The sequence below is a fragment of the Neltuma alba genome, unplaced genomic scaffold (genome assembly GCF_004799145.2).
Source record: "Neltuma alba isolate B1F8T4 unplaced genomic scaffold, ASM479914v2 tig00011426_pilon, whole genome shotgun sequence".
Taxonomy (NCBI): domain Eukaryota; kingdom Viridiplantae; phylum Streptophyta; class Magnoliopsida; order Fabales; family Fabaceae; genus Neltuma; species Neltuma alba.
The window spans coordinates 253,231-267,427 of NW_021636109.1; the positions used below are offsets into that span (position 1 = coordinate 253,231).

The window sequence follows — 14,197 nt, forward strand, 5'->3', positions numbered from 1 at the left end:
GTTGTGCCAGGGGACTTGTTATGACTTCTATTTTTCTACCTTAATGTTGTATTATGTGTTATGTGTTATGACGATGTATTTAATGACTAGGTTTAATGTTGTGTGTTTCGTGACTATGTTTAATGACTAAGTTTAATGTTGTATGTTTCATGACTATGTTTAATTATTATGTTAAAGTTTAATGATAATTTGTGTATTATCTTTTCTTTTCTTTTCTTTTTTGTGAAAATTTTTACTTACCTTTAGTATTTATCTATTCACAGGTAACACACATTTATTATGTCTGATTCAACGGAGGGTTGGGGCGAGGGTTGGGAGGATGATGGGGGAGACGAATGGTCTCAATTAGTTCCCGCTTTACATGAACACACAACACAATTATCAGAGCTAAGTGTGTTAATGGGTCAGTATGTGACACCTTTTCTGTGCAAACAGCCATGTAGAACTAGTGAACAAACTGGTTATTTGTGGGTTCGAGAAGTTTTAGACGGGCATGAAGGACGGTCTAAGGATATGTTTCGAATGGACATAGAGACATTCCATCAGTTATGTTCTAAATTGGTTGAACATGGGTTACAAAATACTAAGTACATAGGTGTCCATGAATCTGTTGCCATGTTCTTAAATACAATTGCGCATGGCCAGTGTAATAGGATGATTCAGGAAAGGTTTCAGCGTTCAGGAGAAACTGTCAGTCGGCATTTTCATAGAGTGTTGGCTGCTTGCCTCAATTTATCTCGAGAAAATATTAGGCCAACTGATCCTACATTTTCCTATTGTCACCCAAAAATAGCAAATGATTCACGATACTTTTTATTTTTTAGGGATGCAGTTGGAGCAATTGATGGTACCCACATAAATTGTAAGGTTAGTCAAGCTAGGCAAGACAAATATATCAATAGGAAGGGATTTTCTAGTCAAAATGTCATGGCCGTATGTGATTGGAATATGTGCTTCACATTCATGTGTTGGCGGGCTGGGAAGGTAGTGCACATGATGCTCGTGTCTTTCATTCTGCTATCTCAACTCCATCCATGAATTTCCCTCATCCACCTGAAGGTATATTTCTTTAATTTCCAAATTAATTATTTTTAAATTCAGCTTCACTTGTATTATTTTCACCTTAACATAACTGAGTCATGATTTTTTAGAAAAATATTATTTGGTTGATGTTGATTATCCATCACAAGTGGGATACCTTGGCCCGTACAGACGTGAGCGCTATCATCTCCCAGACTTTAATCGTCACCCAGGATTTACAAATCAGAATGAGGCCTTCAATTATTATCATTCAAGTTTGAGATCCACTATTGAAAGAACTTTTGGGGTGTGGAAGAAAAGGTTTGTAATCTTAAAAAATATGCCCAGATTCAAGTTTCAAACACAGGTCTGCATAGTTTGTGCAACAATGGCTGTCCATAATTTTATCAGGCAAAATTCTCCAACTGATTATCGCTTTATAGAAGCTGAACATGGAAGTGTAATAGATGAAGACAATAATCATGCAGCTGGTGAGGCATCCTCGTCAAGTTTAACATCTGCCGCACAAATGAATCGTGTTCGTGACTCAATTAGGGACCAAATTGTGCAAAGCTTACTATCTAATTAATTATGTGATTTCATTTACTTTAATTAGAGACCAAATGAATTTTAATTTATATTCATGTTTGTCCATTATGTATATTTAATTAATTATCTATAATGTGTTTTTAAATTTTTCTCCGTAATAAATATTTTTATTTCATAATTTCACAAATAAACTATTTATATTTTATCATAATAATTTTATATATTTTTTTAAACTATTATCAAATTAAAAACATGAAATTTCAAAAACTACTATTCAATAAAGTCCATACCATTTTCAGTCATTTTACAACTAAACTAACTTTTCTATTAATCATCCAAACAACTTTCAACTTTTTCAACTGACTTTTTAAAAATACCTATCCAAACATACTCTAACTGACTTTTACTCTAACTTCAATTACAAAAGTCAGTTGGATTAGAAGTCAGTTTTGTCCAACACCAATCCTAACATACCCATGCTGGCTACTCCGTTTGGCTGAAAACCAAAAGCTAACTGGAAAGGAAAAAAAAAAAATCTATTCCACCCTCTCGACAATCGACTCTCTCCCGCGTCTTCCTCGCTTCTCGCCTTCGTGCCTTTCAGCGTCGTCTTCGTCTTCGCGCTTCTCACCTGACCGGGCTTTCCATTTCCTCGGCGCTCTAAACCACCTTGTCTTCTCACTCCTCCGAGCCCAACCTTTGAACGATACCTTCACCAGCGCTGGCCAGCATCAGTCTTCGGCTCCAGCTAACTCGTTTCCCTTCACCCCGTCTGCTATCTGTCGACCCCTTTGCTCTCGCCGTCGGCTCAGTTATCTCTTCATCAAGGTCAGTGTTTTGCTCTCTGTTCACCCCTTCCGCTAATCCCTTCGAGCTCTTCAACGCTTCTATATCAATTGCGAAAATTGTCTTTTGTTCGTCCTTTTGGGGTTGTTGTCTGGGGTGGGGGTGATGCTGCATCTGATTCCAGCTCATGCACGAATGCCACATGCGCCTTTTTCCTATCTTTTGTGACTTGTGAATTAGGTTGTCTTTGATATTAACTACTGGGCAGAAAGTAGTTGGACTACTGCGTTTATTTTCGTAGTTTTCATAATCTATTAAACCATATAACTCGCCTATGATGCTGAGAAAATGTTAGGCGTCTATAATTAGAATCTGAAATAGTTTGATCGCAGTAACTGACTTTAGTTAGTTATAAGGCTTATATGGATGTTTACTCAGATGAAAGAGTAGTTATGACAGTTGGTATGATCTGAGCTTGTCTTTTTTCTGTATTCTTCTCTTCTATTTCCCTTTTTCTTATCAAAGATGAACACACAAAAAATCTAACTTGGCCTCAAATTTGGGAAAGATATCCGAAGCAACCCATCAAGGAGGTGTTTGTTCTGGAATTTATTTGAGTGCTGAAAATGAGCTGAGAAGAAGTGGTAATCAAGCTTGAGGCAATTCTTGGAAAACCTGACGGGTGACGCTTGGACCCGATTATGAGGAAGACTGATCTTGTTCTGCCAGCCGACCGCTTTTATGGTTCTTTATTTCTATGGAATTCTTGGAAACAGGATGGATTTAATCTCTTCATATCTAAAAACATACATAGTTGCCAATTCCACAATACAAGACTTTCAATACCTAGCATTTAATTGGTCTGCCCTGGCTTGAATATCTTTCAACACTGCCAATCACTTTTGATAAGCCTTATATATAAATATCTATATTTTTGAGCCAGGGATCCATAAATTGGTCAGCTTGTGTTTGAAAACACTAGTGCCATAGGCGGAAGTTGGCTTGCCCAATATCTTAGTATTCCCTTTCACACTGATGCAGTTTTTTGATTCAATGGAGAGGATGGGAGGAGGGGATTTTAATGTTCTTGTTAAGCTTGGAAGGGTGGTGACATGGTTTTCTACCCCATTTAACATGGGCTTTGATGCCCTCTAGCAGGTATGTAGGTCTTAGATCACTTTCCTAAGCCAAGTCTGTTTGTCCTGTAAATACTTATTTTTTTTATTTTTATTTAATTAATTTCTTTCTTTTCTCTTCTTTCTATTCTGCATGTGTTGTGATTAGGATAATTAAAATTAAATTGAGGACATATTAATTTTGAGTAGTAGACTTCAAGTTATCACAAGTTTTGTGTGATGTTAGCATCTTCTCCATGCACAATTAACTCCCAAACACATCTCTTATTTGCAAACCGCATTTTCATTTTCTTTGGAAAAGGTCCTTTTCCCCCTAAGCTTCTCTTGAAATATTAAAATTTTGGCGCTGTCTCAAGAAATTGGTTTTCAAAATTATTATCAGGAATAAATTTATTTTTCTTATTTTTCACCGCCTCTATGCTACATAAGAAGGTCTGTTCATAGTTAAGTTGAAGTGATGTTGTTAACCTAACTTTGATTTGGCACGGGTCTTTGCAATAGAGGGCATGCTCATATTTCATGAAAGTTTGGGACGTGATCTTCTATAGAATGCTCATTTGCTATTGAGCAAGTTTGAAAACCCTTTAACTATCCCTTTTTGGTTTCTTGTTCATGTTCTGGTTGATTGTAGTGTCTTCTATACTTAGTCTATTCTTTTCCTGCCACTTTATATAGAGCACTGCAAATTTTGGCCTTCATTTTTAACAAATAGAAGGCATTTTTTTTTCAGGCGCAAATTATGAATCTCACTTCATTCAAATTGGACATTGATGAGCTTATTGATGAATTTACTCAGGTTTTTCTATTGTTTTTTTCCCAGTCATGCCAGCTACTTATAATGTTTTGGACCTTGTGATCTCTCCCATGATTTTTAATCAATTTTTATTGCATACAAACATGGTGTATGACAGGGTGGATCAACAGCTTTTGCTAACATGAAGAGAGTATGGCTTTCGAAGAAGTTCTCTTACATTTATGAAGCTAGTCCTTCTACCAACCTGGCCTTCTTTATGCAATCTCTGTATGCCATTCTATTGGTATATTTGTATCCTATAAACTCTTGCAGCAGCAAATTGTTACGCTGTGTGGAAACTGGAAAAAGCAAGCCAATCACCTGGTTTATCAAATTTACCACACACCAATGATGTTGATTTTCATTTTGAATCTTTATTCTTTGTTAAATTCCGTTGCCACAAATCATTAAATTTAAAAAGCAGAGAGAAAAGAATGTAGACTTAATAATTCATTTCATAATTTATCACTGAAATTTCACTAGTTACTAGTAAATAATGTTTGCAAGTTCAAGTATGTTTGTACTTCCTCTGTCCCTATTTACTTGTTATCATAGGAGAAAAGACACAGATCAAGGAGAAAGCAAAATTTTTGTTATGTAAGAATTATTTTTTCTTTTCCAGTTTTGCCCTCCATTTGATGCCACGCTATTTTAAAATCTTAACTATATACATTGAATGCCCTCCATCTAACAGGGTTATTATTGGAAACAAGTATGATTATTCCTTGAAATTTGAAGCATGACATATATTTAGGGACAAAATGAAAATTCAAATCAGGACAAGTAAATAGGGACAGAGGAAGTTGTACTTAGTTCTCTTTAACGTTTTACTTTATCATGTTCAATTTTTTGATCCTATGCAGGTTACATGGTCGGCACTGCCTCCTTTTTGCACAGATTGGGTGGCCTCTATTGCCTCTACTGTTTATATGAGACTCAACCATTTAAACCTCCTTTCAGAGTTTATCTATCCCTTGGTATGATCAATTTTTCTCTGAATGACTGAAGTGATACATTCTTTAACCTTTTCATTATCTACTTATCTTTTAGTGTTGGCTCCCCTCTTGCATCTGCATCTGTCTAGGCAGATGCTAGCAATTTAAGATGATACATGTTATGATGCATGACAGTTCTGAAGATTTACTTTTTTGGGTCTTATGAAGCATATATTCTTGAGTATAATTATTAACATTAACTACCAGCTTTATTTTTACGTTTCGTGGCAGCCCAAGTTATAGGTGGTCATACTTGAGATTCCAGTAATACTTTCAAATTAATTTTTGAACAACCGACAGTCAGTTTTTCTATATTACTGTTCAAATTGAATCAAACATATCTTGACATGAGTATAGAAAATTTGACTCCAAATAAGATGCAATGACATTAAGAAACTGGGTCCTAAGTTTTGCATATTGGGTTCATACCTCTGGCCTGTCTGCTAGTTTCTATGTTGACCTGATATCTCCCTTTCCTTTACAGGGGAGTTAAGGAAGCTTAGACTCCTTGTTGCCGAGGCAAATGCAAGTGATATTAAAGTCGTACCTACTTTGGTTAGAAGAATGCTAGAAAACAATATGTTCCTTTTTGGCGCTGTTGACTTAATGGAAGGCTCTGTTGCAGAGACAGTAAACCAACTCGAACAATTACAGAATGCTCGTATACAAGTTGCATATGAGAAGTATTGCTTAAATTTATGATTCTTTCTGTCACATTAGTCATGGTTGTGTAACTACCTCTACAACTTAATTATTTTCTGCTTTCGTTGTGGATGACAGGTTATTTGAAAATACTCCGATTGAGCAATACATTCACATGGACCTTGTAAGTAGCACTGAGATTGCACCTTGTGATGTGCTAATCAAATAAATCTGTACGAGTTGTCTGCGAAACATGTATCAAGTAGTTGAGTAATAATGACTGGGGGCACTTCTAGGAGATGAAAGAATGTTAGAAATTCATATTAACTACCACATCACCCCGTGCATGATTTGTTTAGGCTCTATATTTTCGAAGAGCCCCACCAGAAATGGAGCCCTTAGGCGAGCAAGATTTGCTGGGGCTTGAGTCCCCTTTAGCTATCTAATCTGGGCTTAGCCCATCTTGTGTCATCCAAAAAATATTCAAAAACTTAGAGGTGTATTTTTATGTACTTGTGTACTTGGATTGATGTGTATCTAATGTACATCTTTTTCAATTTTGCTTTCCTCATTCAAGGGCACGGAGATTGACTTAAATTCGCTGAAGAAAATGTCATCTGAATATGCAGAGGCAAAGAGCATGGCCATTAAAGGTACTTTAATTTTTCCTATGATACTTTCCCGTGTTTGTCTTTGCCTAGGTGTCCATGTAGATAACCTTGGAGGTACTCTTATTGTCAGGATCTTATGAATCCCCTAAGAAACTACTTTCTGTTATGTGCTGTCAGTTTCTGTTGACATTCATGAATGCCGATAATGAAGATGAACAAGTTTGAGATTGACGTATACGTGGATGAACCACCATGTTATGCCTTCTCAGTTGGCGGAATGCACATTTCGAAACTTCTAAAGACTATTCCAGAAATGACTTGTGATTAATTCGTACCATCAAGATTCAAGATTCTCAAAATGAGATTTACTGCATTTATTTAATTTTTTAATGATCTACAATAGGATGACTAAACTCGTGCTGATGCAGTATGATTGTCCGTATATTTTGTAGAGTTTGTATTGGTTTATTTTTCCTTTCTTCCCTTTCTGTAAAGATTGCATTTTTTTCCCCAGTTCACGCAATATTTTCAGTAATTTAACTCGTAAATGGATTGTCTTCTATTTTCATGAAGAAGCAAGCAATGATATAGATGTGGAGAACATAAAGCACATATCAGAAAATAAGGAACTTCTAGGAGATGCTGCAGAAAAGATTGCTGATGATTGGCAAGCCCAGAAAGAAAGCTTCTGTAAACAAACAGGATTCGAGAATGATAAAGGATTTGAGCAGGAGCTGGAACAGCAGCTTCTAGAACATGAGAACAATGGTGAGTTTAGTCAGGATGACAGACAAGTGTCCGAATCTTGATTTCAAGGGCTTACGTTTATTCTCAGTCCATGGATTTTTCACAATCTCTTGTGTGAGATTTGTAAATGTCTAGAAGGTTATCCATAGCTCAAAATTTTGTTGGCTTAATTAGGATTTGTAAATTGTAACGTCATCTTCTACAGAAAGATCCAAAATTTGGGCTTGGTGCAGTGTCATTGAAACGTTTGTATGCCGGGAGCGCCTTCATCTGCTCTATAATCTTAGTAGTAACTGCTCCACTAGCCCAAAATTCCTCCCGGTGGTGTTGGCATGTGAGAATCTGAATTTCTTCAAGAATTTGTAAGTTTAATTATAAATTAATTTTTTTGGTCCTTCCTGTTGGTGCCTTTTCTTTCCCTTGTAGTCTACTAGTATTTTTTTTCCTTCAAAATAAGATAGTTGTTCATTTAGAAAATTTCAAAAAAGAAGGAGGAGGAGGAGGCAAACTGCTGCTCTAGATCGGGTTACGTGGTATTTGCAAATGCGCATTGCATACATGTTATGCAATGGTTACAACTCATTTATTGAACCCCTCTTATCGTTCCAAAGCACTGCATTCTGTAATGTAACAGAACATTCAGAGGAAGGTGATGAGAAGCAAATCTCCCTGACACCACCAATTCTCCCCAACCTGCCTTATAACTAATAACATTCGAGATCTCATAGCTCAACCTCAACAATGTGAACTTTCTGTCCTCCTCTGGCATATGATCTAAATTGAGAATCGTTAGCCCAGAATCTGAGTTATAATCAAAATCCACCACCTTAGAACCCACCAAGCACCTTCTTGGTTTGGCCGATGAATAAGCACCAAACTTCCCACATCCCTTTACTTCCATACGCACCAAAGCCTCCAATCCGTCACTCCTAATTTCATCCCTTCCACCTTTTGCCTCGTACACAAGCCTTTCAATGGCGCCGCCTGCATTGTACATCTCGATGAGTCCCACCGGAGCAAAACTCACTCCAGAACCCAGAACCTTCACGGGGGTCACCGTAAAAACATCATGCTCCAGCACTCTAAGGGACACCGGCATCGCCACGTTGTATGGGAGAATCACAAGCTCGCCGGTCCGGTGACAGTACACGGCACAATCGCCGTTCCACTCACCGTCAACGCTGGCAGCCGCCTCCGAAATGTGGTGGACATCACGGCCTCTCACGTACCCTGTTATGGCTTCTGATGTGGTTTCGTGAAAAGCGTTCTTCCTCTCTAAGCTACTCCACGCCGCTCCTTGGCAATTGTAGACGCCAATAACTCCTGTGTACTTGTTCATATTCCATATCTTCAACAAGCTCACGCCATCCCGAGTCGGGTCTCTGAACAAGCAATCTTTGGTGGGTCTACCGGGCAAACGCGCTCGGAGTACTGACCCGTCCGGCAAGACGAGCTTCCTCAGGAGCTGGAAGTCGTGCTTCCCCGGCGCATCACTGACGTAGATAGGGCCACCGCTGATGGCTCTGGCGGAGGCGTGGTACTCGGCAGCAGGATGAAGAGAGTGAAACATGTCCCAGTCCGGCTGCATTATCTCTCCGAGGAAAACGCTGTTGTATGCCACGGCGGCGATGTGGATCGTGTGCGACAACCGGATCACGCGGGTAGAAATCGTCCGACGCTCTCACCACCGCCGTTTGCTTTGAGCTGTTCATAACATTCCATACACCACAGCCCATCAGACAACAATAATCAGAGACTCGTTTTTAAGTATCTAATTCTTTCTTAATGACCTTAGCCAGTTCAATAACAATTCCTTAATATACTCGTTTACTTACTTTATTTTTATCAAAATATTACTAATATGAAACACAAAAAGGAAACATTTGTCAGTTTTCTCCGGATTGAAACAAACGAATTGAAACTTTTCGAAAAATTAGGAACAGAGGATTCAGCTTTGGACTTACCAGTAGAGCGCGTCAGTATTGTGGCTCATGCAGGCGATGCAACCATTATCTGGAAAGTTCCTGGCAATGGAAGCATCAAGGGCTTGATGGTATTGCCTTGTGAGCTCGACTCTTCCACCTAGCCCACCACCCAGTGTCTCCAAGATACATTGAACGTCCACCTTAACACCGTCTACACCCGCATGCGCCAGATAACTGTGAAGCTCATCGTAGAATTTGTACACCTTCTTCGGGTTCACCAGACCCAGGCCCTTTACCGCCAACGCATCCGTTGTCCACGTCGGTTCATTCTCCACCACCCCCTTCGACAACTTTGGGTATCTCATCTCCGATCCGTATTCCTCCATCTCCTTCACTCCTGGTCGTACGCCTCCCCAGTATCCTGTAATTGCGTGCCATACATACACGTATTGTAATCCATGTTTCTGTTTGGCAATGTTCACTATGTTCTTTATTCCCAATGTTGGATCTTCCTTGTTCTGAAATTTGGGGTTCTCTTTGATTCCTGTTAATCTCTTCAATGAACTGTTCTCGTCTTGCGGATCGCCGCCGACGGATTGCCACCCGTCGTCGATGATCACGAACTTCGGAGGGGTGCCGCCGGCAGCAAGAGTCGCGAGGCCGGACTCTACGCCTTCTTGGGTTACTTCATGGTAAAACGCGTCCCACGTACACCAACCGAAGTAGTCGACGATTCCAGGGAGCTTCTTCTCGTTCCGGAGGCGGAAAGTGTTCAGATGGTTCTTGACTGCTTTAAAGGCGTCGTGGATTGTTCCGAACGGGTCAGTTCCAGCACTGATGAAGAGGGAGTGGGTGAACGACGACGTTTTAGTGTCGCTGTCGCCGCTTTCCAAACAGAGCTCTAGCTGATCATCTGCGTTGCCTTGTAAACACGCTCTGAATGAGCCTTCGATCAGAGGGAGGAAGACGGTGTAGACGATCTGGTTGTCCTCGTTTCCGTCGTCCGATTCGAGATGGGACCCGTCTTTGGTTTCCACCAATAGGAACTGAGTCTCAAGAGGAATATCCCTTCCTTTATCGCCCATCTTCTGGGCCATCCACCATAGCTTGAACCGGAAACACGCAAGAAAGCGGACGTCCCTGAGAGTTCCCAGTGAAACGACATGGTGGCTGTCGTCTTTATCGAAAGCCGCACCTACAAATACTCCCTCCACCGGCCCCGACGACGACGCCGACGTCTCAACCACATTATCCGGTACGCCGGTCAGGATCGTACGGTCCTTCACAATGAGTTTCCCATCGGAAACCCGAACTGCAGGTTTGATAGTCATTTGTTCTGATTCCGAATCCTCTTTCCTTCTCTTTCTTGTGGAGCTTGAATCCCTCAAGTCTTGGTCCTGTTTGGTGCCCTGCAGCAATTATCAGAAGTTGCTCAAATTAGATTCATGTAAATCTTCCATTTCCAGATTTCTTAAATCACATTTAACAAAAGCATATCAAAATCCATCAAGTATTCACCTGAAAAGCTAAAACCGATAAATTACGGCTGCGAAAATGTCTGCAATTTCCAAAATATGCACAAGAAAAAGCCAATATCCGTCAGCAAACAACCCTTAAAACAAAATAATCCCTACTTTTCCCTGAAACCAAACAAGTTCAACTTCAAAGAGGAGAGCAAATAGAATAGTACCAGAAACTGAGAACTGCAATCGTGCTTGTGAAATTCCGGAGGAGTAATGAAGCCTTGAAGCAAATGTTGATGGCGAAACAATTACAGGTCGGGTATTTATACTAAGAGGGGATGATGCAAGCCGCGAATGGATCATCGTGAAGAAGCCCTGCAGATTTCTTGTGCTTCTCGTCCTAGTTAAGTGGTGACAAGCTCCAAACATCGTGGTTTTCCTACATCCCGTTCGATCCAACGGTAATAAATGACTCTGGGGTCCGCAATTTGTGTTCTTTTACGGCCGATTACGTTGCCACGTGGAACCGCACTTGCTAGTAGCGATTTCGTTTGTGGAATTTTCACGGACCTTCTCCCACGGTGAGGAATTTTCACGGACCTGACACGCGTAACTTCCCATTGAGATAAAATATCACGTGAATAATCTGCACTGGCCACTAGGGTCTTTGGTCTATGTAAAAATTAATAATAATTAAAAGTGTAAAGCAGGTCGTGCTGATTTGTATCCACGTGAGCACGCCGTTACGTCTATCCGTTTCTTACACGCTGAAAATATCTATCCCCTACAGCCACCGCGTACCTTGCCCAATGATATTTCCACGTCATCACATCATCTTGTTTTTCTGGTCTGATGAGTTTCCGGCTAATTAAAAAGAAAAATATTACGTACGCAAAGCTGACCCGTCCGGCAAGTAATAATATCGCTCCCATCAAATATCAAGTGCATGCACTGATTGATGCCAAGTGATTATCAGAAATAGTTATATCTACCATGTTTTATGCAAATATCCATAACGTGCATATATTGACAACCTGAAATTATCTTTATGGGCAAGGCTTCGATGGGATTTCAAGGAACATTTTGAATAAAATGAAGACAGGGGACCGACTATAGATAGATATCGAAGAGATGTGTTTAATTAGCATATATAGGGGTGGAAATGACTAAATGAGGAAAAGACTCAGTCGCCCTTGAGAATTAAATCTAGAAAACTATTGCTACAGTCTAATAGCTAGGATGCATGGGTTATTTTGGGAAATTGGGCAATGCATGGAAGCATATGGTGACGTTCCTGGGATGACGGATGGAATATTTTTGGGAGTTTGTTTCCTATTACCAAGTATGGTGTGCCATTTTGTTAAGTTGTAAATTGCTTCTTTCCTTTCCATTTTAGTGACCAAACATGAGCTTAAGTATCCTTGTAAACGTGTAAGAGTAAAAAAAAAAAAATTGAATTAAAAATTTCACCCAAATTTTTCTATTTTGATTTTTTTTTCTTTGCGTAAAGACGTATGCAATTTGAAAAGTGTAAATTAATTTGACCACGCAACATGTTTCATAAAAATCATCAGGAATAGAAACAGGGACGGTGAATCATTGCCTAGGTGGCAATTGGCATGCCACGCGTACAATGAGTGGGTTCACGGAACTTGCTATTTACTAATTATTTATTTGTTTTTGCAGAACAAGTTGAGCAAATCTGGGAAATGGCAGGGTCCAATTGGCCAGTGGGGATGCGTCCTAAAGAGTTCGAGACAGATGGATCCCAGATTTATGGGCGTTCAATAATTTCACCGATATTTTATATATTATGTGAGTTGGATTTAATCTATCATTATGTACGGCAATTATTGGGAAAATGACGTGGGCGTGTCGCTTCCTTCATTATTGAAGAATTGACGATAATATTTTCTTTCAAGCTTTGTTCATGAACCCGGCCCAGTTGATTGGTTATTATCAGATGCGATTTTTGGGAACTCGAAAAAGATTCAATCTCCTCATTGATTGTATTGTAATATTGCCTCTCATTTTTAACATAAAACCCTACTGCTTAATTTGGAAAAATAAAAAATTATTAAATTATTTATTTATGGCATATTACATGATATTTTTAAAATACTTATATAAATTATTAGATTATATATTAATTTATAAGTGAGACAAATTAGTTTGGATTAAAATAATAAATATAAATACTTTAAAATAATTTAATAATCTCCTCGTATTAATTAATTAAGCTTTATATTAAGACATAAAAGTAGTATTGACAGAAAAACTATACCACACCGCTTCTTTTAAGCTTTTTGCAAGTTTTGGCTAATTGCCTAACTCACCTACCAAAAACTGGCACAAAGTGATATTACTAATCAAATAGCAATGTTACCTTTTGACCAGGTGCCAATTTGATTAGCAAAGTCGGTGATTGAAATTTATAGATCGAATTTTTCTTTTAACTTCATGATTTGCTTACCTTTGTTATTTAGAAAGTATTCAGTAAAAATCAAAGTATGATTTTAAAAGTGATTTATGATATACAAAATAAGCATGTAAAATTTTTTTTATCTCCATTTATATGAAAACATTTTTTAAAAATGTTTTCTGAGCATTCCAAACACTTCTCTAGACACATGATTCAGATAACACCGCCGTCAGTTTTATAAAATCTAAATAATGAAATTATGTAGTTTAAAAAATTAGGTAACATTAAATAAAAGTTGTAAATATTTCCCACTTCATCACGTGGAGCGGCATTTTTTTTTCGCTCTCGCAAAATTATGAGTTCATCATCTGCATCAACACTTTTTTTTTTTGGTTGGCCTTTTTAAAAAACTGTGAAAGAAGAATAAAACAAAATCTGAACAACGGGCAGTGAATATGGAGAATTTTTTAGCCAACACTTGCAGAAACAGACAAGTGCTGTACTTAACCTATCCTGTTGCCATCAGTTTGGATCTTTTCGAGTTAAGACTGCCCAATTCAACATCGACTTCTAATTTAGCAAAATACCCCTTTAATCTCTTTTAATTGCTATTCTTCCCCTGCCTCCATTAAAAACCGAAGAAGAAAGGTTCATGCATGGCATTAACTTTGTTAAAATTATGCTTAAAATATTGAAACTTTAAATCATCGGTGATTCAAGTCATTTTCATAAATAGTTAGAAACATAGGATGTAATGATACATCCAAAAATTTTCAATTTCAGGATGCTTAAATTGAAATTCTTTTATGCAAGAAAACTTTCTCATGGTTTAGCTTACGATTGAAAACTATGTTTAATACGGTTAAAAAGCTAATTATAATCATAAGTTCTATGAAATTTTGATTCTAAAAATGTTAATTTTGTCTTGAAGATTCGAAAGTCAGCCCAGCAAGATTCAGGGTGGGACAACAGGCCAACAGAAATCCATAATCCACGAATCATCCAACCAATGCCCCGCACGATCTCACGCGCGGCGTCCCCATGGGCCCCACAGTAATAATTGTGCCAAAGTCAAGTGACACGTGTACAACCAAGAGTTCTTGATAGA

General features: G+C 38.5%; 2 protein-coding genes across 2 annotated transcripts; one reads left to right on the top strand and one right to left on the bottom strand.

The window, feature by feature from the left end:
- The first annotated feature begins 4,230 nt into the window (after nucleotides 1–4,230).
- Nucleotides 4,231–7,341, top strand: LOC114713459 (uncharacterized). The gene is made up of 7 exons (XM_028898112.1): nucleotides 4,231–4,287; nucleotides 4,403–4,574; nucleotides 5,148–5,261; nucleotides 5,764–5,962; nucleotides 6,060–6,105; nucleotides 6,499–6,574; nucleotides 7,106–7,341. Exons 1-7 carry the CDS (start codon nucleotides 4,231–4,233, stop codon nucleotides 7,339–7,341), a joined length of 900 nt encoding a protein of 299 aa, XP_028753945.1.
- A 438-nt stretch (nucleotides 7,342–7,779) lies between these two features.
- Nucleotides 7,780–10,778, bottom strand: LOC114713434 (probable galactinol--sucrose galactosyltransferase 6). The gene is given in 4 exon segments (XM_028898077.1): nucleotides 7,780–8,924; nucleotides 8,926–8,983; nucleotides 9,244–10,613; nucleotides 10,723–10,778. Coding segments are annotated over 3 exon segments (2,412 nt in total). The 5' UTR covers nucleotides 10,536–10,613; nucleotides 10,723–10,778; the 3' UTR covers nucleotides 7,780–7,862.
- Nucleotides 10,779–14,197: the final 3,419 nt, after the last annotated feature.